The sequence below is a fragment of the Oenanthe melanoleuca genome, chromosome 5, assembly GCF_029582105.1.
Source record: "Oenanthe melanoleuca isolate GR-GAL-2019-014 chromosome 5, OMel1.0, whole genome shotgun sequence".
Classification (NCBI taxonomy): domain Eukaryota; kingdom Metazoa; phylum Chordata; class Aves; order Passeriformes; family Muscicapidae; genus Oenanthe; species Oenanthe melanoleuca.
Window position 1 is genome coordinate 31,028,889 of NC_079339.1, and position 26,588 is coordinate 31,055,476.

The 26,588-nt window shown below is 38.5% G+C and overlaps 1 protein-coding gene across 4 annotated transcripts in view; it reads right to left on the reverse strand.

Annotated features, from left to right (window-relative positions):
• LOC130253666 (neuroendocrine protein 7B2) overlaps nt 1–26,588 on the reverse strand; it is a 40,560-nt gene that overhangs the window by 6,551 nt on the left and 7,421 nt on the right. For 2 of the 4 annotated variants that reach the window (XM_056492418.1, XM_056492417.1), the window contains 4 exons: nt 26,049–26,184; nt 25,630–25,738; nt 24,684–24,831; nt 21,632–24,281 (listed from right to left, as the gene is read on the reverse strand). In XM_056492418.1, the coding sequence (XP_056348393.1) occupies nt 22,711–24,281; nt 24,684–24,831; nt 25,630–25,738; nt 26,049–26,184 (1,964 nt within the window). In that variant the 3' untranslated portion in view covers nt 21,632–22,710. Of the gene's footprint in view, nt 1–3,594; nt 3,708–6,487; nt 6,638–18,809; nt 19,043–19,715; nt 24,282–24,683; nt 24,832–25,629; nt 25,739–26,048; nt 26,185–26,588 lie in introns of those variants that run through there. The other 2 variants (XM_056492419.1, XM_056492420.1) reach the window with 2 other exon arrangements.

The window sequence follows — 26,588 nt, forward strand, 5'->3', positions numbered from 1 at the left end:
ATTCTAATAAAGTCTGGAATAACACACACATGTTCAACACATTTTGTTTCAATTCTGTGTTATGAAGAAAACCAAAACCAAACCCTAACCTGAAAATGGAAGGAGAGAACAATTACATGTATAAAAGCAGAAGACTATATAAACAAGGCCATTAATTCTGCTATAAACAACTGACCTAACATTGATTATATAAATAGAAAGTGTAATTCTAGCACGAGACAAATTCACCAAACACTTCTAACTCTCTCTGCAGCCTTGATATGAGAAAAAACAAACATTTTCAAGTGTTACAATGAAATCTGCCAAAATTGTCTGTTTTGTACTTCTTGTGTTCATTAAACCTCAAATTCACAAGGTCTATCTCTTGTCCAACCTCAGTTATTTTGTCTGAGCTGTTCCAAAAGGGAACAGAGATGAAGCTGGCCAAGGGGGACATTCTTGGCTAGTCATTTATGCAAACTCACTTCACGAAAAGTTAAATTTAACATTTTAAAGAAACTCAAGGATGCATGAATTAGTCTCCTTAGGAAACAAAGCACCATCAAAGCTTCTCTTTGTAAAGTATTTGACCTTATACTTCCATGAGAGGAAAAAAGGGTGTTTCTGAAATAGAAAGAATTTCATGGACTACTGGAGCTAGCATTTCTGTCATTCTGAAAAATTCCTTACAATTGAACTGTTCCTGCTCAAGGAAACCATATTTTGTTTAGTCTGTTGGAGAATGTTTTAAGATCCTAAGTGCTACTGTGGCATTATGTGGAGTACAAAACAAATATGGTCGTGGAGCATGAGCTAAGAACATATTTTATGACAACAGCAATCCTGAAAATATGTTCTACTGGCCTGACCTCATCAGCCACCAAAATCTGCCCATGAAGTGTTCATCCCTCACTGAGAGCTTGTTAAGAATGCAGGCACAGAGTTTCCTTCAGTTACAGATATACCTCGTGTAGATACATGCTGCATGTGATCTGCTACTTTTCCCTCACTCCTGGAGCTTCCTTTGCATCCTCTTGGCTACTTGGATTAGAGGTTGGGATTTGTGTGGAAAAAAATCAGAAGTTAAAATACTTTCAACCAACAAAATATGTAAGAGGTTTTTAGATTTGATTGTAAATCACGTATTGTAAATTATCTTTGTGCAAGTCTTTCTGGATGCCAAAGAAACTTCCTCAAACCATCCAAAGAGCCAATATGCAAGATGCAAGAAAGGCACACTCAGAAAGTATCTGTGTCCTACATGGGAAAGTCTGAAATGGGGAGAAAACCTGAAATCTTAGAAACAACAGCTATACACAAGGATAGAAAACTCCAAAACTCATTCATCCTATTTCCACTCTCCCCTCTATGTTTGCCACAAATGATGAGAGGGGAGGAGAGTGTAAGCTGTGGATCTCACTCTATAAACAGAGTCTTCTCCTTAAACTTCTCACACAGGTCAGCATACTGAGAGATGGGGAGCTCACACAAAGACCAAAAAATCCTTCCCCTTTCTTCCCACTCCTAACCCAGTACATATTTATTATGATTTATGTATTTGTATCTGCAGATGTAATAGCAGAACTTACACATAATATTTAGTATCTCCATAACCTTACACTCTGCTGCATGACACAGCTTCTAAACTTGCCTGACCCTTATAAAAAGTGTCTGTTATTCACAGGATACTGCAGAGGTCCCACAGCTTTGCAAGCATGACAGGCTGTCACCAAAACAAGCCAACCAACCTGTTTCTGTCCCAGTAAGACAAGCAGGTCCTTTTTTTCTGACCTGCTAATGTAATCTGGGCTTTTCTGTGGTTACACTTAGGAATGTATGTCGGCACCAGGAAAGGACAAGTCATTGAGAACTGCAAGGCTTCCTCAACCACACAGTGTGAGAAAAGGCTGGGGAGAAGCTCCCCCAAGAGCTGGGAGCACATGCCACAGGTCCAGGAGATGCTGCTGCAAGGGCTGCAGCTGGTGATGACAGGCTGGTGCCCAGTCAGCTTGCAGGAGCTGATGGAAACATAGTCTGTAAGCACACAGCCATCACAGCCCTTGGCATCAGGTCCTGGGCTCTTCAACAGGAGCAGCAGCAACAAACTGATGTGTGCAGAGGGAATTTTAGGTGCTTCTCATGTATCTCAGCAGAATATTTGCTCATGCACATTACCAGCTGTTTCATCTCTAATTAAAAAGATCTGGAGTTGGCTAGGCTGCAGCTAGGTATGTTTACTGTTTAATATCTAAGAGTGTTTTAATCCACACATGAGCAGCTTTTTCCCCTGAATAAGTAGTGATGGACGGAGATACAAAACTCTCAGGATTCAATAACGATTTACTGTCATGTATTAAGTATATATATTGCTGATGAAAACACAGTATGTATGCTTGATTGTGAAATATTTCTATAGGCCAAAGATTTACACAAGTGCTTTTGTAGTCTTCAGAATGGTATTATGAAAGTAAAGTACTCTTGAATAACAAGAAAACTAACAGCCTTATCTGGCATAAATAAGAATGTTCACCATCTGGTGTTTTTGAAATGAAAACCTTTGATGGTAATTACTTAGAATGCAACAAGTTTCCAAAATTGGTGGTTTTGGCATGATTCTCTCCAGAAATTTAGCACTCGCATAAGTAATTAAGACTATAAATCTTACACTGGTTTGATTATGAAGATGAATCATTGTCTCAAAATTACAGCAGGAGAAGAGACTGCCAAACATGTCCATTTATCGATATATGCTCACAGAGCACTGGTTTAGTGCAATCCTAAGTGAAGTGTTACAACAATGTAAAATGAGATTTCATTATTTGCTCTACAAGCATAAATTATGATCACTGTTATTGTTTTCCTGGCGCCTGAAAAAGGATTTGGGATTGGACATTTTAACTGATGTAATCCAAGATTAAGTGGCAGAGCTTTCCTTGGAGCCTCTAGCCTGCAGAAATAGTCTAGCTGCAGTTATTAAAGTCCTTGTATGCTCAGAGCAAGATTTTTGCCCTTAGAGCAGCTCACTGTGTTTATTGTATGTGACGTGTCAAATAGGTTTTCAATATAATACAGTGCATAACCTGACTAGAGGACAAAGCAGCATCAAGCCCTCCAAAATCCTTAAGGTGGGGAGCATTCCTTTAAGCAAGTTGCCTGATCCTAGATTTTTAAAAGGTGTTTCATGCTGCTGCACTCCATCCATTTGTATTTTCTTTCTATTTTTTATATAAATAGCTGAACAGTGAATAGTCACTGAACCTGGATATTCTTTCAGATTAGGGCCACCTTATGCTTTGAAATCTTCAGATCTGCACTAACTTTGGCTACATGTTCACTGTAGTTTGAAAATGTGGTTTTTTGCATTTATCAAGCTGTATGCTTTGGGACAGGTAATTGAAAAAGGATTTCTACTTTCTGATTTTCTGGGGTGTTTATCAATCAGAAGCACTGTTTCTGTTTTTTAGGTCAAGTTCACCTTTTTTGAGAAGTTTCCTTTAGGGTGATAATTTTTCCAGCATTAAGGTCAATATTGTCCTTGTGGTTTCACAGTACCCCACACAGCAGACAATACCCAGTTTCACATGCAATAAAAACAAGCAAGAAGCATGTACTCACCCACTTGCCCCTGTTGGGATAGTCATGCTCTGGGTCAAAAAGGTGTTGGTGCAGTTGGTATTCCCTGCTGAACTCTGCTGTGTCTGGGGTGTTTTCTAGACACCCATCATCAACTGCAAAAGAAAGCACCAAGTGCACAGTAGCTTTGAAACACTCAATATGTGCCACATTAGGCACCAAACTTCTTAAATGCAATCATGTAATTAAAAAAAAACATCAAGAACTGGATGACTAGAAAATATCAGGTTTTTTTCTTTTGAAACAAATTTGTCAGAATATACATATTTAGAAAAAAAAAAACTTAATGAAAACTGAAGAAATTTATTTTCCAAGCTCTTTCCCTCCTTTATGTTTTTCTTTTAATTACTGCATGTGATTTTACCTAGAACTGCATCCTGTTCTGATTCAGAAGGGATATTCTTTTCTTTTTTAAATGCTTACAAGTAAAGCAGTGCTGTGAGCAAAGACAGAATTTCTTTCACCACTGGCTGAAAATCATTTCTGCATTGTAAAATCCCATAAAAATGCTAATGTAGCAGAAGTTTTATGATAAAGACATTTCTGTAGATTGGTAACTAATCTGATTGGTCCAGAAACCTCCTTTAACCACAATGGATGGTTTTGTAGATAGTGTCACATCAAGATCATATCCTTTTAAAAAGCAACTTACAGTCTTTTTTACCAAAATAAGCCATCTTTAGCTTAAACAAGTTTCAGTAACCTGAGGCCATAGCAGCTTTTTGGATGGAGTCTGCTCCTGGAGCTCCCACTGCTTGGCCAGCATGGGGAGCTTGCAGTCCAAGTCCCTCTCAGACATACCCAAGGAGATCCTACCAGCCAGGGCATGATGCTGGGCATTCAAACAGCTGCATCTGCCAGAACACAGGCACTCCAGAGCACACACCTGTGGACTTTCCCTTCTGTCCTTGTGTGTCATCATGTAAAAAGATTTGCAGATGGATTATCTTTTTCCCTCAGATGTGGGAAACAGTAAAGCCTTGACTTAAAATTGAGTTGATTCAATGACCTGAGGAGGTTATTCTGAGTTCAACACATCCAGCTTTCTCTCTTTTCTTATTGGGATTGGGAAAAAATAAAATTGCCAATAGAAAACAGGGGAAACCTCTTCATACTGGCTAAGTAACTCAGAAACTACTAAAACACTTTGAAATCATTTCAGCCTCATCAGGGACAAGGTTTTATCAAGAGAGGAACAGGTGACAACAGAAGTGAGGTAGACCTCAGAGCATCTGTGTCTTTTGGCAGAAACACAAAGGGCAGCTGGACACGTGGCTGTCCTCTACGACTGCTAATCCAAAAGTCTTCAACTCAAGTGCTCCAGGCTTATGTATTCCTCTGTGGAATGTGCATATGGAGACAGTGACTGGAAAAATTGTTTTCCATTAAGCAAATCCACAGACCTGATTGAGGAAGGCCTCTGGTAATTTGTATGCATAATACAGTCACCACTTGAATTTCCATTTAAGGCTCTGAAAAACATTTTACTCTAATCCTAGCAGATACTATCTTCACTCACAGCATACCTATGACAGAGCCATTTATCTGAGCAGGCAGCACTTCCCTGCGAATTCCCCCACATCTGTGTTCAGATCTGACTGTGTTAGCTTAGCTAACAACTTTTATTTCACCTAAGAAAGAAAAATGGAAGGGATTTTCAAAGGCATTTCCCTGGATGCCATGTTATTAATTTATTTATCTAATCATGAACAGAAGTCTAATGGGCAAGCATGGAAGATAGAAAGTCCATGTGTGTGCTTGTGTGTGTGAGAAAATCTAAACCCATCCTTTGCAACTTGTCAGACCACAGCTATAGTGAGAAAATGGGAAGATGAGTATTATTTGAGAAGAGATGAAGGCATCACCACCAAATGGGCTGTAATAGAAAAGAGTAAGGGAGGAGTATTTGAAATTTTGTACAATTTTTGAATGAAATGCAAAAAACACTTCACAAAACTTCTCATAACAAGTATTATTTTTGATGAACTCTAAGCTAGTTAGAACATTTTAAAATAAGAATACAGACAACTGTTCTGCATTATCCAAATAACATAAAAGAAAACTAAACAGAAAACATTTTGAAAGTATCTCTTAGCTCACAAATAAAAAATGAGAGAAAAATAGAGTGCTCATTCCCAGTTCCAGGTCCCAAGGCAGCCAATGGGTGTTTTACTAGTGCTTTCAGCACTGGAAGTCATTCCTTGGCCCAGTAACACCAGCAGACCCATTCTCTCAGGGTCTGTGTGCATCATGCACGTGCAGGGCTGCTTTGGTGACCCTTCAACAGGACACCCTGTGTGTCCTGGGCACTGTTCTGGCTCCACAAGGCTGCACTGCCCCTCTGCCAGAGCCAGCCTGCCTGCAATGCCTTGGGCTGCATCCCTGGAGTTCATTTCTTGGCACAGATGCACCCTCAGTGAGCTATAAACGCCTGGATGGGAGCCAGGGTATCTTAAATATTGACTCATGGTCTGGGTTGGAGATCAGGGCAGACAGTTTCATTCCTCTTGGCACACTGAAAGTCTCTAAAATAAGGGTAAATCTCATCTGTACAGAATAACTTTCTTCAGGAGCCAGCTTAAAAATGAACTCCCTTGGGAACGTGATGCTCTCATAAATCTCACTATCTTCTACTCTGAGGTCAAGATGATTTCTTTCATGTGACCTCCAGCATCACAGAGCAATACAGGAGGTGCACATATACATTTTAAAAAATTTTAAAAAAGGCTCATCTGAAACAATAAAACACCCAATTTCTCAACAGTTCTCCTGGCACAGAGAATAAAAAAACCCCTCATTTCTGATCACGGGTTTTACAGTGCTGAAAGAAAGATGTATAGTGAAGACAGAGGTACAAAGACTACAGCTGAATTACCTGTTTTTCCAATAGGGCAGGGGTTTGGAGGGTCAGGATATCCTTGATCTTCACTGAAATCCTTTGGTACATTATCTCCTGTCAGCTCAGCCACGATGTTTGGGATGTTGCCGTAAGGACCCAAGTGCTGGAGACCCTCATGTGCACCACCTAGCAAAGACAATTTATGCACAGTCTTTTTACAAGATTAAAACTGCAAGTACTCTAGCTGGTCCAAGTAATCTAGACTTCAATTTAAAGCATAATCTCTCTCTCTCTATATATATAATTGTTTGAGACAAATCCAAGTTTAGATTTCAAGCGTCTCTTTTAGAAACATAACTATATGACCTAAATTCAGTAGTTTAGATAACTAAAAATGAACCCAGGAAACAAAATCAGCTACATATTACTAGTCTTAGGGTTTTTTTCCTTAAGTATGAAAGTTTTAGGCAAGAAAATGTGAAGAAAAATAAATAATGAAACCTGACACATGTAAAAGCACAATAATCTTCAGTCACTGATACTATTACTGTTCATTATAGCAGCTAAAAATAGAAGATATGGCAGGACAGCATCATGGCAGGAAGACAGTGTTAATGACACTGTAGAAAGAAATATGATCTGTACAGCCTAGAAATGCATTAATAAATTAAGTCCCAAGGGGGTTTAAAATATTAAGGTCTTTGGGGGCCCATAGTATTCTAGCAAATTTGGTTGTGTACACCTAGAAAAATTCTTTTTAAATGAAACCAATACTTAAATGTAAATTTGCATTTCCTGTTGTAATGATGGAAAGTGGTGAAGAGTCCCTGTTGTTGATGGGAATTCTTGCTCTCATATTCCACCTCCACAGCAGTCAATGTGTTACAAAGCATCCCAGCCAGTGACTTCACACTTTTACATCCAAGATTTTCCCTGTGGGACACAGAGCACCACCACTGCAGGGTTACAGCTGGGAGTCTTGCCTTTGACAAGAAGGGGCTTCCACTAAAGATTTGGGAACCAAATTCAGGCCACTCTCTCTCTCTATGTCTCTCCACAAATAATTATCTGTCCCAGATCTTTTCTGCATGCCTTACTGGCCAAATGCATCCACAGGCTAAACCCCAGCTGCTTGTGGAGTTTTTTAAATACTATTGTACACTATTCTTTTGAATTTCAGACAAATAAAAAGTTAGTTTCATGCATGTTCTTTTTCCCTGACAAAGCCACCACACACACTGCAGCAATGGAGATGGTTGTGTGACAGCAAAGCAATATTTCTTTTAAACCCTATATAATAAGGGATAACAACATACAGTCAACATATAAATTCTACTAACAATGAATTGAGAGGAAAAGGAATTTGAACAATTGGAAAATATGAGTTAATGAGTGAACACAGATACAACTTCTTGGGTAAACAGGAAAATCACTATATTATCACCAAATAGTCTTATTTTAAATTTACACATTTTTCATAGATCCAGAAGAGGTGAATAAAGCCTCTGAACATGAAAGCTGCTCCAAAAGAATCATTCAAGTACTCCTGTCCCAAATTACGAATAAACATTAACAGCCTAAATCATCTTTTATACAGACAAACATTGTAAGCTAACATAATCACTTGCAAAAATTGCTAACAGAAGGCACTCAAATACAACATTCAAATTCTGTATTCATTTCTACATTTAGAAGTGGCAGTTGAGGCAAATTTTGCAAATTAATTTTGCAAATGATCAGCTGGATGTTGGCATTATAGCAAATCAAATTAGTCCACAAGCACATATATTTCCATTTTATTTGCACAATGGACTAAAATCTAATTAATGTGCTAATTTTCCCCCTCAAGTACCAGTCTCTTATTCAGCAATGCAGTGTTGCAGAAAAGCTTTACAGATGCATAACAAACATAAAAATACTCCTATTAAAAATTGCATCTCTGTTATATGGAGGTTTCACTTGCAGCTGACCACAAGACCTGGTATTAACAGCAGAACAGCATTAACCCACTCTGGACTTTATTGTACTTTTAGTCCATAGTCCACACAAAGATGATGCTTGTAACACAATAAAATCATGGTGATGAGGTTAAAAAAAAGTATAACATACATTTAATCTGATGTAATTTAATATAATGTCTAATATATTGCATTAAATACTTTTGTCCTGAGTTCCTTCACGTGAAGATTGATTATATATTTGTACTTAAAAGCATCAGGTTATGATTCTGCTGTAAACTACAGAACCACACAATCAATAGGTGTTTGAACATGCTGTATACAGTGTGGGACAATCCATCAGATAGGAGCCTATCTGTGCTTGCATGTGGTGCAGACCTCTTGGCACCAAAGCTCCATCCATAAAGGAAACAGAGGTACTTAGCAGGCTCCAGTGTGCTATATATACATGCAAGTTTAAACTGACTGCCAAGAATTCCCCTGACTGAATACAAACCAATCTTTTCATATTAATATAAAGGATTGTTTCCTTTAGGTATAAATGTCCAGGATCATTTGAGGGTTTTTCCTTTCTTTCCAAAAGAGCTGCAGACAATAGCACCTGCTCTGGTGCCATAATTTAGCACACTTGAGTGACTTAATAGCATCAGCAAAGCTCATTCCTTATAAACTCTGATAAATAGTGCACTCAGCAAAGACCACAATGATAAAAATGAAATGCTATGAATACAGAAAGTAGGATAGGGGTATTATGTACAGTAACTCTCATTAGTTGCATTAGTTTTGGTATTATAACATTTCTGATTTAAAGAAACATATTAGGATTAAGTATACTGCAAGCTACCAAGTCAAAATATTGGGATACAAACATATACAGACAGATATAAAAACGGCAGATCAGTTCCTTGAACCTTGGGGAAGAGCCTGAAAGAAAAAGACAAGGCACCTTGAAAGAAATATTTCATAATTTCCTATGCAAAGGAATCATGAGAGACATCATTGTTAAATTATTCAAACTTGAACTACCAAAAATCCAGAGTAGTACAGACAACACCCTTGTACTGAAAAAGGATGAGCTAGATAAATCTGTGCTTTTTTCCATATCCCCTCACTTATATGAACAGGCTTTTCTGTGCCACACACTAGCAAAGAAAACACTCCAAAGCAATCAGCTCCCTTTCACGTGCAAGATTTCTGTGAGCATTTATTATTAGTATTTCACATTCCTACAGGATAAACTAGAGGTTTAGGTCTCTTGGGCTAAGAGCAGCATTGTCCTAAGTAAGGTTTGAATTTCATTTAAAATATATGCATGTATGTAGCCATCTAGAACTAGTCTTGAACTGTTCAGGGTGGAAAACTAAAAAAGAACAATGTCCCTCACCATTATTATAATTGTGGAGAAGTATTTAATCAGCTGATTTCAGTAAGAGATCCTTGGGATTATTAAAAGTTTAAAGTGCGTCCATTTCAACTCAGTTCTAAGTACAAAACTGTCTTGTATGAGTTTCCCACCTACCCATCCATGCAGACAACATAACCATTCCACTCTAGGAGGACAAAAAGATTAAAAGAGCAACTAATTTCTTGCAGGTATTGAATATTGCCCTGATCAAGCACATCCAATGGAAGTTTTAGCTGCTGCTACCCATCTACTGGTGGTGTAAAGCACAGTGGGAGCAAATCTGTGGAGAGCAATCCTCCAAATACAAACAGGCAGTGCTGTCCCCCAGAAGAGTCAGTTTAAGAAAGTCAGTGAAAACGGATTTTCAAAAGTGAATTGCTGAACATTTAAAGAGGACAAATTTGCCTTTCAGTCTCATTGAAACTATTTCCCATGCCACAGTGAAGATACAGTTACCTCAGTTACAAATTCAGAAAATAGGTAGTCTGGCCAATCCTAGCACAGAGATACAAAATAGGAAGGATCATGAGTATGTGTTGTGAGTAAATAAATCCCAAATCCCAAGTTAAAGCCCTTTATTGAGTGAATCATGCCAGGTGCCTCAGAGTGTCCAAGCCCCTCACAAATTCACATGGGAATCTTATCCCTGAGCAAAAATCACACCTCTTACCTTGACCAGTACAAGCTCCAAGCAAACATGTGCCCAAGGTTCCCAAGGGAGCAAATACACATTAATCAGAGATGTAATACCATACTTCCTACTTTGCAAAATCTTTTGTTAACCTGGATTATTTGTTCTTATCACAGGGGAAAAAAAAAAAATCTTCAAGACTGTTTACAATGTCTCCTCAAGAAATCAGAGATACATCTTTCCCAGTGTCAGCTTCCCATACTACCCTGCACTTCCATCCCCAGACATCTTGCCATATCTACATTTGTCACATTCAAAAGGAACATCACCCCAGTCAAAGGCAGGTTTGACAGAATGCTTCCCAGCATCCACTAACTTACTTTCTCTTTTTTTTATTATCTGCAGGACCACCCATCATGTAAACTCTCAAAAAATCCTGAATGCAGAAAATGCATTCACATTTCCCTTACCCTTTCTAACACTTCTAAAGGCTTTACTGCCCCAATGCTGTAATTATAATTTTGCTAGTTTCATCCTAGAGAGTCCTATCCTGCTTGCTGAAATTGGTTAAGCACAGGAAGTGAGAAAAACTGAAAAAAATTATGAATTATCACATTTTGTCTACTCCACAGAAGCTGCTAAGTAAGAGAATAGGGAAGGAGAAAAAGCACAGGAGAACAAAGAATGGAAAAATGCAAACCTAGCCAACTTCCTTAACCATTCAAGAGCATGCCTCAAGAAACACAAAAACACTACAGCTATACATGCTCAGGCACCCCAGATTCCAGAGTCAGCTTGTCTTCTCCTTAATGACACAAAGTTTCTTAAAACTATAAAGACTAATTTTCTATTTCTCTGCAGAGGGACAATTCTTTCTAAAGCCTTAAGCACACACATCACACAATTACTGACCTTGCTTTCAGCAAATAATCCCATTTTAACCAATATTTTAATTACAAACAGTACAAATATTTAAGATATTAAAGGCTCTTATTGTGAAACAGGACCAAAGTAATGCCCATGCTTCTCACAATAAATTTATAACAGTAGCTTATATGTCATTATTATTCAAACTGTAAACACAATAAAAAATTCCAGCAGCCCACTTGCTGACAAAGCAGAAAAAAAAAAAGCAAACTTATGCTTGCCTTGGTTGCACAGTGCTCTAATGGACTGTATTAACTTGTCCTTCAGGAGCAGTGGCATTTGCACTTCACCACGTGGATAAGCTGACCCTTGTCACACACACAGTGCATCGTGCAGCACACACCACACACCAGCAGAGTGAAAAAATAAAACCAAAGCCAGCAAACCCCACCCTGCCCCTGTCACTGCCACAGCACTACCAAGCTACTAGCCATGTGCAGCATGTGGGTCTGGGAACAGGGACAGGAAAGGAGAACAGTGAGCTCCTTTATCCCACCAGGGATGGGACACCAGTCCTATAAATGTAAATGTGCCAATGGAAGACTGGAATACTTTGTTCACTGGCACTTTGTTCACTTGATACCAGCTGCATGAGAAGCCCACCAGTGTCAACAGATTCAGAAAAAAATACTCCTTTCACTCCTGTGATGTGAAGCCTGGATGCACCAGGAACATCCAGAACATCCATGTTTTGTCTCAACTGCTCCACTGAACTTCAGAAAATTTTTATGTTCATTTCCCCATTCACATTCATTTAACTCCATTTTCCATGCAGATGGCCCAAAGTCCCAGCTGGTTCAACAGCAGGTTTAAAGCCTTCCCATGCCTGTCTGACAGCTGCTACAAGGCAGAATTCCCAACTGCCCCAACCAAGCTCCTTGTGACATTCCCAGTGCCAAGCTGGAAGGCTCCAGCCTCTGCCCTGGTGAGCCAGTATTGGCTCAGAACTCCAAAAGGAGAGGTCTTGCCATGCAAAACCACCCCAGCCAGGAAGAGGCTTCTGCACTTGGGTAAAAGCAGTGGCACACAGTGAAGATGCAACAGAGCAGGAGATGAAGAGCCCTGGTGGGTAAGACCAGGACCAACGCTGCTCTTTGGGGCTGCAAAAGGGACTTAGATCAGCTGATGTGAGTACTGAAGCTCCCAGGGGCAAGAACCAGCTCCTCAGCTGACAACATTCTTCTCATTCATCCCTGCAGCTGAGAGCACTGCTGAGTGCACACACCACGGCCAGCAAAGGGAGAAAAGCTCTGGAAACCTTTGCAGAGAGCCAGAGATCCTATCTCCTGGCACAACACCAAAAGCAAGAGTAAAAGTCTCTTCTGACTCTAGATTTCTAAAATATCTCTTCATAGAACCAAGTAAATTTTAAAGTATTTTCTTACTGCAAGTTAATTTAAAATTCAGGTGGGTGCATGGCAAATGCAGCTGATTTTGAGAAGTGCAGAAAGGTATAAACCCTAGCATGCTCACAGAATCACAGAATATGCAGAGTTGGAAGGGACCCACAGGGATCACCAAGTCCAACTCCTCATTCTGCACAGCATCATCCCCAAGAGTCACATCATGTGACAGATTCATATTCAATTTCTCTATACCTTCTTCCAATAGTAGAAAATGTAGAAAAGTAAAAAGCATCAGATAATACAGAAGCTATCATATTCTCTCTCCTCTTCAGGTTTCTTACCTTTCCTACTGGATTTTCCCTCGACTAAAAAATGTTAAAAAAAAAAGTCATAGTGGCTAAAAATCCCATTCTATTTGATTAATTATCTTTAGGTACATGACAATCTATTAATTCTAAATCCCTACAGACCTGCCATCCTTCTTTCCCTAAAGCTGCTTGAGGTGGGACTCTCCTTTGCTGGCATCTTTTAAAGATGTCTTTATGAATAGCAGCAGCAGTCTGTTCACATAACAGTGGGTACCAGGAGCTTTTAAGAGTTGCAGTCACTTTATCTTTCTGGTTCCTCTGCAGAGGTATGTGATACCTACACACCCTGTAATCACAAGAGGAGGATGTTCCAACAAAAGGTTTCAAAGCCTCAAATCTAAAGAGGTTTCTCAGTCAGATCCACCTGAATGTTACAGATATCTAGAGAGAAACAAGGATTAATACTCTTTTCTTCTTATGCTCTCCACTGACTGACTTCTCTGACAAGCACACAAGGTTTGAGAGTTTCCCCTGATGTTCCCAGGACACAGGAGCAGCACCTGCACCCCTCCTGCACTCCAGGGCATCAGTGCTCAGTCTGGCAGAGCTCACAGTGCTAACACCTACTGCCTTTGCTGGATCCTGCCCTTGCTCCTCCAGAGGAAAGCTGTGGAGCACTCTGAGTAACCTGGCACGACCTCCCTGCAGCAGCACAAACACCAGCTTGGCTTGCTTATGGCTCATGCTGCTCATGGCTTATAAACTCACATGGAGTCAAGGACATCACAGGCCAAATTTCAAAGATTTTTTTTTTTCCTTAATAAAAATGAAATCACACTACCTCATTATTTTCCTGTTTGTGGAGTTAGTTATAAAATATATAAACATTTTACATGCAGTTTCTTCATAGACCTGTGCCATATCACTCAGATAAAGAAAATCTACTGTAACTCACTGCTATCATCTGGCACTGTCATTAGCTCTTAAATTCAGAAATTAGCATTCTAAGGCACCTCTCTAATGACATGTATCACTGCCTGATACTCAAATTCTGGTTGTGCTTAACACTACAATCTGTGGAAAAAAAATGCAAAGAAAATAGGTATTTTTAGTAAAATCTATACAAATCAAAAAATTATATATTGTTGTATAAAAAACTGTGGGACTGCCACTTTCATTTTATCTTAAAAATTTCAGATGTCCATATTAAATGTTGAAGTCATATTTTCTGGGCTATCTAGATAACTTGGAAAAACAAAACAAAACAAAACCACAGCAGAAACCACAACAAGTAACCCATCAGCCTCCCTGGCTGTGGGAGGTCTCCCCCACTCTGACACTGCTCCCCCTGGATGCTGGCACAGACTCTGGCACAGAGCACCTAAACTGGAGCAGAGAGGGTGCAGCAGTCACACTGCTGTGTTTGCTGAGCCCCAGATTTGTACAATTATTACTTGTAGTCACCCAAGGAAATCCAAATGTATGGGGGTATGGCACAGCACACGTTTGCCCAAAGGTGAATGAGTGAAAAGGTCATTTCTGCACTGGTTTCACTGGGGGAATCCATCAGCAAAAGCTTTTGCAAATTTCTAACACAAAGATTCCACTGTTCTTGTAGGAAACAAGTACCTGTCTTGCAGGTATGACACAGGACAGACAGCAAAGTAATACACTTCTTTATTAATAAGAAAAGCTTTACTTTTCTTATTAGTAAAATGTAAACAAAATAGACACTATAAATATGCATGAGTAATCTGCATAATTTTATGGGCAGTAGGTTTGATGTAGAGTGTTGTTATTTGTACAGAGTCCATGCTGACAAGCCATGAACCACCAGTTTTTAGCAGACATATTTGCATAATGTTCCAGTCTCTTGAATTCTATCATCTCAATCTGACAAACAGTAACTACATTTTTCTAAAACAATAAACATACTAATTTCCTTTCAAAATAATCAAATAAACCCCAGCCTGTTTCCAGTAGCTATGAGAAGTCTCTGCAGGAGAATCAAAAGCCTCCCTAAGAGGCATTGTATTTTTTAGATTTCCTTATACCTACAATCACAATTTAAGAGACACCATTTATTGTTGTCACTGAGGGTGACAGCATTATTCCTCCTCTGCATACTGAAGACTTCAGACCCTGGGCTGTCATGCCAGCACCTTCAGCAACAACCACTTTGTTTAAAGGGTTTTTAAGAAATAAAAACAACTAAATCAAACACAAACAAACAAACCACACAAGAAGCTTTCTGTTGTACTGAATTTATGGTAGGCTGTATTTGCAAAAGGAAAATGGGACTTCACATTTCCAGTCATGAAGTTAAATGCTATAAACTGCTCAAGATGAGCTACTGGTGCCCCCGTGTGTTTAAGTGAGATTTTTACTGTTGTCCTATGCAGGGTGTAAAAGGCCTGAAATTTACATTATACACTTATTCCCTTCTATTCCTCAAAAAAAGGAAAACAACTGAAAAACAAACAATAACAAGCAAAAAAAGGCCCTTAAATATTGGCACAAAATTGTAAGCATGCAAAGAAAGAAAAAAAAAGTGTGGTCTCTTACTTCATAAATGCCCTGCCAGACAGAAACATTAACTTTTATGTTTTCTGAAATGTTGAATGCATTTCTTTATTTTATTCTTTTGTTCTCTTTTAACATAGATGCAGCCCCCTTATCTGTAGAAAGTTTGAATATGGCCCAGTAAGGCTTGCATAGTATTTTAGTGATAAGCTGAACAGTAAGTACAGAAACACAGCTAATCTTTAAAAATTTCTATTTTGCTCTTCAGTCTTTTTATAGATGCTGCTAAGTGACTCCAATATATCTTTCTGATAAGATGAATTAACACAGAGAGTGAATATTATTAGAGAAATTAGACTAGTTAATACAAGTTTATTACTATTTTAGATACAGGGCATTTTCTAGACATTACTCCTATTTTAGCAGCCTGACGTGAAGTAACAGTAAATAGAAAAGTGCAAAGCTACGGAGAAGATTACCAAAAAAAAAACCAAAAACCAAACATATATGTGTTTGTAGATTTCAACACAAGCAGAAATTTCTTTCAATTAAGAAGCTGTAATTTTTTTTTTTATCCATCAATAAGAAAATTATCTGGTCACTTGAAAGATAGCATGTGCTACTAAATGTATTTTCTGAAAATTGTCCTGGTTTTAGTTTTCTTTGGTATAGAATATGATTGTGGCTGCACTTTCTACAGCCAAGTCAGCCCTAAATTTTTTCTGGGGGGAAAGGATAGGGTGGGTGTTAAGGTAAGGATGGGAATGATCATGTATAGATCCTTGCAACACATCCAACCTCTGGTTTTCTAGCATTTTAAAGCCAAAACAGAATAATTAACACCAGAAAAAAATTAGAAAGCTGAGATGGAAAATGAGCAGGATCAGGAAATCTGCTTGTGAACTACCAGCAAAATAATATTTGTGTTGCATATTAAATTATTAAGGCCTTAATCATGGAAATCATAATAACATGGAAAATGTTATTATAATAATCTTTCAAATTTGCAAATATTTCATTATAATCCAGTTGCTAGAGTAAGCTTGTTTATATTACGACAGCTTAAACTTTTTTCCAAATTCTAAAGCTGCAAAAATAAGTTTTTCCTGACAGTATGTTGCCTGCAAGTGTACACATACAATGGGTGAAATCTTGAAAAGATTTCTTTTGAAAGTCAGTGGTAGCTCTGGAACTGTGGCTCAGCTGAAGCTGACAGCAATGACAGCTATCACCACTGCTGCAGGTCTGTGCTGCTGGGGCTATTTCTGATAAAAACCTGTTGTTAAGAAACAATTTTCTGTAGGAACATATTAAATATATTAAAGTCTTATTGATAGAGGGTTGATTTTATGCTGAGATGCAGTATCCAGTCAAAATGAAAAATAAATGCACCCCAGAGCAGTCAGGGACTTAATGATGAGAATGCAGGCATGAAATGAACCTGGTTTTAAAATTTTTACTTTGTCACTGAAACCTGAAGTCTGAAAACTGGTTGGAAGTCAACACTTCTGATGGCTCAGAATTTCTGATAAATAGTAAGCATTTCATACCAAACTTCACTGTCCATTATTTTCATGCTGAAAATCCCAAAGAAGACAGAAGAGTAGTGCAGAAGAGCAGCTGGTGAATCACCACTTTGCCATGATGGCATTTAAGATGAAAACCCTGTTCTGCTGTGACACATTCTAATAATTCTAAAACCTCTTTCCTTCCCTCCATCTTAGTTTTCCTTTCTATTATCATGCAGAATTTTTTAAGCACTTGCACATGGAATTATTAGCCAGTGAGAACAGTGTGCATGTGTTATGGAAAGTCCATAGTGAATTCTTCAAAACGTGAAATCTTGTACTGATTTTATTTAAAAACATACAGACTTATTTTTCAGAATTAAATACAAGTTTTGATGGCTTAGCTATCCTATAATTCACAGTCTGTATTTAAAAACAGCTTCATGGTGAAAATTCACTGAACTATATGTACTTTTTAAAAAAAGCAGTAAGAGAAAATATTGTGTGCAATGACATAAGACAACATTAACCTTGAAACTGCAAACAGCATTTTCTTAGGTTGGAGTTTCTAATCAGATACTTTTAGACACATATAGATAGACACACATCACCACAAGAAACCAAAGAAAAAGTAAGTGAAAACTCACCACTGAGTACTCCATAAAAAGCAACATTTGATACACAGGTCTGATTTACCTCTTTCAGAACTGACTGATAGCATTCACCCCACAAGACCATTTTTAATCAACTGGCTTTATCACCTTTCATTTTTACTCTGCTACATGCACAGATGGATTTTTAATTTTTTTTTAAATTTTTTTTTTAATTTTTTTTTAAATTTTTTTTTTTTTAAAAAGGAGAAACAAAAATATGTTTGCCTAGCCTGTTGTTTGTGGAAGACTGTACGGATAACTGGAAAACTAGCATCACTTCAGTCTCACAAACACCAGAAAACCTTTGATACTTATACAAAGAGATGCACAGTCTGATTTTGGTAACACTGTAATTAGAAAGTAACATCAAACAGCTGAGACTAAATATTTGCCAGAAATTCACACTTGCTTATAGCTTCTAAGGTTTCTCTTTTTAAATAAATGCCTAGAGAAAAGAAGAAAATGGAGAGCAAAATTACTCACTTCTACCATCTCTCCCTGTTTCTTTATGTATGAACATTCATAAAGAAGAAAAGTGTACAGCCCAAATTATGCTCTTTAAACTTAGTCTCTGTTATTTAAGTTTGCAGAAATGTGTTCATCAAAGTTTCTTTGGCAAATATATAAACTTAGGTCTGCAGTTATCTGGTAGAAATGCCTATTCAGCTTTAATCCTCTGCTCAGCCTCCATTAAAGCAATTCTATCTGTTTTCTAGGACAGTCTGTAAATCAGAACGAGGATAAAATAGAGAACATAGAATTAAGAACTGTGGAGTCTCACTGCACTGTGTCAGACTGATTTAATTCTGAGAGGAAGGTTGAAGGGTTCTGCCCTGTTTTGATGTACTCACATAAACAATAATATTTGGAGTTTCATGCCTTCAACCTCTTCCTGTCATGCCAAAAGAAGAGCTTCTGCCAAAAACATTGCATTATGGAAGGTGGAAGATGGATGGTGATTTTAAACCAAAAATCAAGCAACAACATGGTGAGGAAATCTATGACTTTAAGCTCAAAATATTCTTTATGTATCTATTTTTTTAATTATTACCAAAGCATACTAATAAATTAATCATAACTCAAACCAGAAATTAACTACCTTCAATGCTCTGTGGACCAACAAGATTTGTAGCCTGGTGTGCTGGATATTCTACCCGGGGTCTGGCAATGCCCAATTGCTCCATTACCCCATGGAGGAGCCTCTGGATATCTGCTTCAGTAACCCTGTCAGGTGTCCTAGGGCTGTGGCTAAAAGCTGAAGCCAATCCAAATGCCAGCAGAAATATCATGTTGCAAAGCAAAGTAGTTATCATAGTGGCAGCCACTCTTATCCTGTCAAAAAAAAAAAAAAAAAAAAAAAGAAATTTGGTTATAAATTATAGTGGGGGGGAAGAAGTCCTATACATGTGGTAAAAATAACATCTGATCCTACTATTGGACTTTACTACCATAGGTTCTAGGGGCAGCTGGAAGTCTAGCCAGCTGGAAATTGGGAGCCAGGGAGGGAACAGAGTGGATATATTCTTCTCTTCTATAAGAAATATTGAGCAGCAAACTGCAGAAATCAATTTGCAGACTTGCTTTTTCTGATAACGTTAATCACTGCAAACAAAATGAATCCACTTTTTCATTTGAAGAGAATACGTCATCCCCTACACCATCCAGCCCTCCACCCCCTCCATGTTTGTTATGCTATTTATAAAGCTCTGGTCTAAACATCAAGAGCTCTCCATCCAGGAACTGTGTTTTCCAGGCTCTATTCTTCCATTGCCCGAAAAATCAGTAATAAGAGAATGCTGAACAACCTGGATATATTTTGTTTGCATCTTAACACAAAAGGCTTCCGACTTCATATGCACCGTCTTTCCTACCTGAAACAAATGGGTTTCATTTGTTTCCTTGAATCCCTTGCACTAAATGGCTGCAGAGTGCAGTTTAATCAGGAAAAAACCCGCCAAAGCCAACAACAAAAACAACAAAACCACAACAAGCGAACGCCACTTACTGTCCTCTGACAGGCTGACTTTAATCGGGATGCTTGTCTCCTAAAGCTCCTTTCCCCCTCACTCAAGACTAATCAGAACGCATCCCTTGCGGTCCCCCGGACAAACAAACCCGCTGGAGATGCCCTGTGCTCCTCAGCACAGGCACAGCCGCCGCTTCCTCACGCCACACGCTCCAAGATGCTCCAGCCTCCGGCGCAAGGCACCTGGGAACGGCGGGGAGGCAAAAATGGCTGAAATCCCCAACGCCGGGAATATTCCCACCCACCGCACCCCTCCCGCTCAGCGGCCTCCGCTGGGATGGGAAAAGCCTGCTTTTCCCAGCAGATCCCGCCGCGGCCCCTGCGCCGCTCACCCCCCGCGGCCGCGCAGCCTCCGTGCGCCCCTGCCCGCGGAGACAGCTCGGGGCTGCGGAAAACCTGCCTTCCTAACTCAGTCACACTGACACTGAAGGGGTTTGGTGCATTAACGGTGACAGAAATAAGATACTGCATGTTCCTGGGAAAGCAGCCATCTTCCTGCTGCGATTTGTCTCTAGAATAACGCGATCAATGGTTTATTTACTGGATGATAGTGTTGCCTAATCAAGGACTTGGAAGTAAATGACTCCAGATTAAGCAAAGCACCCAGAGCTGAGGTTATCAAGAAGATAACCACAGAAGTATCTTGCTAAACGACATCTCTCATCTAACACAGCACTCTCAGAACAGTAGCTTCTAAAGGCTTTTATATGAATCACACCTTCACTGCTACTGACGGGAATGCATCACATCCCAGTTTAGCACAGCTATCTACAGAAAAACTGAGATTATACCCCATAAACCACAAGAGTCGCAAGAACTACACTTGCATATGTAGATCACTCTTTCTGCTGGTCTCTGGTACATGATGCAAACTGTAACTTGCAGGATTAAGCAGTAGGAACTTGGCATCTAGTGTTTCTACAAAACAACTTTATATAAAGGGATGTATGTCCAAACTGTTCTGCAGAACCTCTGAAAACAGAACCTAAACTTAATTACAGGTTTCATTGTCAGGGCCCTACCAAATTCCCTCTAAGAAGCTAAATTTAGGTGTTTCAAGACTAGGTTGCAGGGATGATCAAAAGTAGCGTATAGCTCCACACAGGGCACATTGTTAATATGTACCAAATATTTTGAATGCTAATGCAGCTTTGACAATCTCGACTCTGAGTTTTCTAAACAAAAAAAGCAGTGTGTACCTCACTATTAAAGGAGCCACACCTCATTTTCTTTTTGACAATAACTTCTGTCCTGTTTCCAGCTCCTACCTCCTTGCATCAGCCATGACAGCTGCAAGTTTTTTTGCTGATCCTCCCTTACCTCAGTCAGATGATCCAAAAGACAGTGCTTTAACCAGCTCAGCCTATTGAGGGATCTGCCAGCACCAGCTAAAGACAGAGGGTAGGAGCATGCTGCCAAGAGAAGCAGCTTCCTCTTTGGATGGTGGTGAACTGAGATACTCCTTTACTTGATGAAACCAAAGCTTCCCATTCTTAATCACCACACCAAGCAAGCTAAAGATCTCCTCATGGCTGGCTCCCTGGTATTAGACTTTACAGTAATGTAGCAAGAGTGAGGCTTCCACAGAACAAGGAGCTGAACCAATTCAACTTGCAAGTTGGTGGATACATGGGGAAGGAGAAAGGGAACAGAAAAGACCTATTCTTTTGGTTAACATATCCTTTTAAGAAGTTCAGAAGACTACTGCTGATAAACTATGCTGCATCATGCCTTTTGCTAGTTGTGAGAATTACCAACACATAGCTAAGATGAACAGAAAAGACAGCCAGGACAGATTTACTTCTGGCTTCAGTATTTTCAGACTTACTAATTTTGGTGTCTACAGTATAACAGCATAATCTAACTTTCCAAGTCATTATAGAAGAACAAACTCAGAAAAGGGAAAAAACAATGGTTTTATTAAAACCAAACATATCCAGTGCTTCAGCTCTAACATTTTGCCAATAAGCAATTCACACATATAAAAAGCTAATGAATGGTTTCAAGTGTTTACTCTTAAATAATTTTACAACTGATGACAGACAAACAGTTTTCATTCCAAAAGATGTAAACATCTGCTTGTGCAAATCAACCTTTAACACGCTATGGCTTCTTACATTCGTCTCTTGCAACACTTACAGCATCTAAACCCAGCTTCTGCACCACTTAGTTAACATAATTCTACAGCTCTAAAAATAAATTAAAGCTCCCCTCTCATGTTAAGATAAAAAATTTCATTACTCATAACTGAAAATACTCGGTACCTACTGCAGAACACAACACTGGATGAAGTTTTAAGACTTTTCAATTCTTGAATAAACTGCACATTTGTTTTTCCTGTGTTCTAATAATTCTCCAGTGTGTGTGCACACATGGATTATATTTTGACATTTACCTACTCAACAAGCAAGCATTCCCAATTTACTCCAACAAAAATAAAAAAACATTGTCTCAAAAGAAATAGAGCTCATATGAGGTCCAACTTAGTAGTATCAGGGTGCTACACTACACTTGAAACTAAAAAGTAAATTTAACTACTAATACCCAGCATCAAAACACTTTCTTTCATATCTGTTAAATTAGTTTTAAATATTTAAGAAATTGTTTTTGAACTTGATACTTAGTCTAAATACTGCAAGAACAGTTTTGGGAGATGCAGCATGTTTTTAGAAGCCAAGATAATCAAAACATGAGATCTAGCACAAACATTTGTGTTAGATTATTTACAGATTAACAGATTATTTTTGTTTTATAAGTCAAATTCATTTACTTGAGCTGACTAACATTTAAAGAAGTTTCAGTAAATGAAGAAAACCTCAACGTGAAACAAATTGCTATTTGTACATCTTCACAACTCATTCACTTAAAACAAATGAAAAATTACAAATAAAAAGAGCTAGAAAAAAATACAAATTTAGATTTTTCCAAAAATTAACCAAGTTACAAAGAACCCATTTAGCCATCACATTTGATCTTATAAGTCTACTGGCTTTGCAGCTGGTAGCAGTTTTACTTCAGATATTGGATTCTTTGGAGAGCCTCTGTAACGAACTCTTTCTTTTCCTGAAGCACTTCTTGTGATCATAGATTTTTCTGGGGCAGCACCTGGAATATTTATATTTGCATTAACTCTCAAACTGGATTTAACCATTTCATGATTAGTTAGATCTTCTAGAATAGACTTTGGTGGATGAACCGTTGCTTTTTGTTCATGGATTCCAACAGTTCTGACAGAAACATCAGGCTTGTCTGATGGATTTAATGGCCTGTAACATGATTTGGATATTAAGTCTAGCTGCTTATGAGCTACAGAAACTTGGTCACATGTGCTTTCACTCCTGTGTGGTAAAAACATGGAATTCTTGGAGGGATTTTCTGTGCAGGGGAATAGGGCAGAATCATAGCTCAAAGATTTAACAAGTGGTGAACCAACACCACTTGACCTAACCATCTGAGAGCTCACAGATGGTCTGCTAGCCTCCAAGAGGGAATTCATTCTTCTTACAGACTGTCTAACTGGAGTACGTTGAAACTTCAGAGGTGTTTTAGTTTTGCTTGTAGAATTTGGATCATTTAATGAAAGCTGATTGAACCACTGTATGTGGTCAGAAACAGTTGATGTTTTAGTTGAAACTTTATCCAAATTTTCAGCTTTCAAGTATTGGTTGCCCATTTCATTTTGTGATTTGGGCGACTGTGAAGTAGGCAGCTGTCCTGCCAAAGAAGGTTTAGCAGTACCCTCTTCCAAATTACAGCACTTTACCATAGAGTTTTCAGCTGTTTGTGAGTGTATTAGTTCTATTTCCTCTTTTCTTCCAGAGAAATCTGATCTGTGTAAGTCATCTTTTGTTGAACTGTTCTCAACAGTAAACTTATCTTCCTTGGCTAGTACTTGAGGCACAGGAAGTTCTTTCAGTCTTTTTGTATCTGGTTTTGGGACCTGAAGTTCAATCTCAATAGAAGTTTTGAAGTTTCTTTTCTCCAAAACGCCAATTTCTTCTGTTTTTGATTGCTGTTTATCAGCAGCAGAAGATTGATTAAACTGGTGCAACAGCTCTCTGGATTTTACATTTGCTGGATTTTCAGAAACTTCTTCCACTAACACTTCTTTTGCTGAACTGAGCCCTGAGGGAAACGGAGTTTCATTTAATACTTCACTTGCTACAACTGAGAGGGATGGTTTTTTATCACCTATCAAATTGTGGAGAATACTCCCAGATGCAGAGAAGGCTTGCTTAACCTTCAGTAATGTTTCTGTAGTTGAATTACTTTCGTCTTCACAAAGCACAAGTTCCAAGTTGTTGTCTTGCTTGCTTACATTTGCAGATTTGAATTCATCTGGAATAACTGGTGGCTTTCCAAATATCAAAACAGGTTCTGAAGAGCTGACTCCCATTTCAGAGTGTCCAGGCAGAATTTTCTCATTCTTGCTGATCACCTGAGAATCTGTAACAGCAGGACTAGTCCACGACATTCGGTGAACTACCTTATTGTGACATTTTGGAGTTTGTAAGTTTTCTTCTGACTTGCTTACATTCCTTGAACCTTAAAATAAATACCACAGTGTTTAAGAATAATTTATTGTGATTTTAATAACTATAGACAAAATTCTTACTAAAAATAGTTATCAAAGTAGCACTGAATTTAAAGATACAATTATACTCTTAAATTTCAGAAACGTAAAAAATGTTATAATAAATGAAATCATGCATTTCCTCTCATTTAACTAAGAGAACTACTTAATTACACTAGAAACACAACAAGTGTTTTGGAACAATTGTTCTAAACCAATTTTTTCTCCCGAGAAGCCATTAACATGCAAGTGATTTTTGACTTAACTATAAGCATACTTTTAATCCAATTGCTTTCACACTTTTATCCATAAAGTTGCTTTTGCAAAGTAAAAGAAAAGTTTTCCCCATGTAATACATTTGGGTAGGCAATTACCTTTCTTAGGGAATTTTTCATTGACATATGGGCTGAAGAGTACATCTCTTTTTGCACAATCAGTTCTGCTTTCCAAACCTTGTTGACTTGCAAGACGCCTTCCAATATTTTCTGATCTATTGCCAGCTGCACATCCTGATACAGTATTCTTGAACAAATAAAAAGTGTTAATTGCTTTTATATAAACTTGTAATTTGGAATCTCATTGACAGAGGAAGTGTCAGGAAACCACTATGCAAAATCAGCAACAGCAGCCTTTTCTTGGCCATACTTCCTCTTGCCTTGATTCTCTGCAGACCTAGGCAGGGAACAGCCTCCCTGCAGTCAGGTAGACTTGATCACAGTGTGAACAGAGTGACTCTGTGCACAGGCTCTGCCAGGGCACACACTCCACTCAGTAACTGAGACCCACTGATCACAAGCATGGTGGGTTGATCCCAACAAGCAGGCAAGCTCCCATCCAGCCACATGCTCACTTTCCCCATTCCCCAGCAGGATGAGGGAGAGAACTGGAAAGATGAAAAGGAAAAGGGACACACACACCCCACAGACAAAAAAACCCAAGCCCACACATGATGTGAAGGCCACCACTTATAAAAATCAGGCCGATTCCCAGCAAGCCTCTGAGCAGTGGCTACTTTCCATAAATTATCCCCATCCCAGTTTTACTGGTGAGCTTAACATTACATGACATGGAATTGCTCCTTGGTCAATTCAGATCAGCTGCTCCCTCCCTCAGCATCTTGCCCCATGCCAGCCAAACACAGTACAAGCTGATCAGTTACTGCTATGCAAATAAACCTCAAGCTCCTTGTACTTGACAGCAAGCAGGTTCAATTAACACTGGGATCCCTCCATTACAAAATACATCCTTCCTGCTCCTGAAAAGCAGTGTCCCAAACTTTGGATTAAAATCTGCAGTCTAACCAAAGGACTGGGTACTTACCATTTCTCTGTTGCTTTTCCCCAAACCAAATCTCAAGCGTAAAGACCTACGAACCATTTCTTTTCGGCTTATCTTTGGAGAAAAACAACCAGTTTTTCCTGATTCAACCCTGGCAGAACAATGGAAGAAGGGACAAACTCTTTAGGAGGGCAATGAAAACATACTGACATTTATTTACAATTACTTCCTCCAGTTTTACTTATTTTATTGCCTTCTTGCCCACCTTTTTTTAATAGGCAGAGAAAGCTACTATACTAAATCTTATTTTGTTTTGAGCTCAATTTTGCAACATCAGAAGACCTGGTGGTTTTAAGATTACTATAAAAATTTATCAAAACAAATAATTTTAGAGACAGATTGAGGTCATTATTCAAGGACACATCTTTCCAATTTATCCTTAGGTTTTGAGAGTTAATTACCTGTATAGTTTTTTGCTTGCAAGTCTTTTACTTCTTCTATTTCCTGTACTAGTCAGATGATTTTCACCCATGGTTGAAGGAGATAGTGAGGTTTGTGATGACTCAAGACACACGCAAGGACTTGCTTCAAACTGAACTACAGGGAAAAAATTATATTTATATGAACTTAAAATAGTCATATTTTTTCAGATAAAAACTTAAAAGTCAACACAATAAAAAACAGGTTTCCAAAAGGCACAAATTTTTTGCTTATTTTGTAGAGTGCTGGCTTGAAATTACTTTGACTTCCACTTCAGAATTAAACAAAGCTGTTGCTTGTAGCATCCACAAAAGTGGCTGAAATGCAATTAATTACATGCCACTGATATCACTACCTCAAATAAGTTTCCACATTATTATCAGATCAGTCACTCAAATTTAAGAGCTCAAGAAGAAAAATTAGACATAGTCTCATTATTATTTGCAGTGTGCTTTTTTACATACCTAGCCAGAACAGCTAAAGCAACAATGAAAAAGAGTTACTTCTTTTACTACTGGACG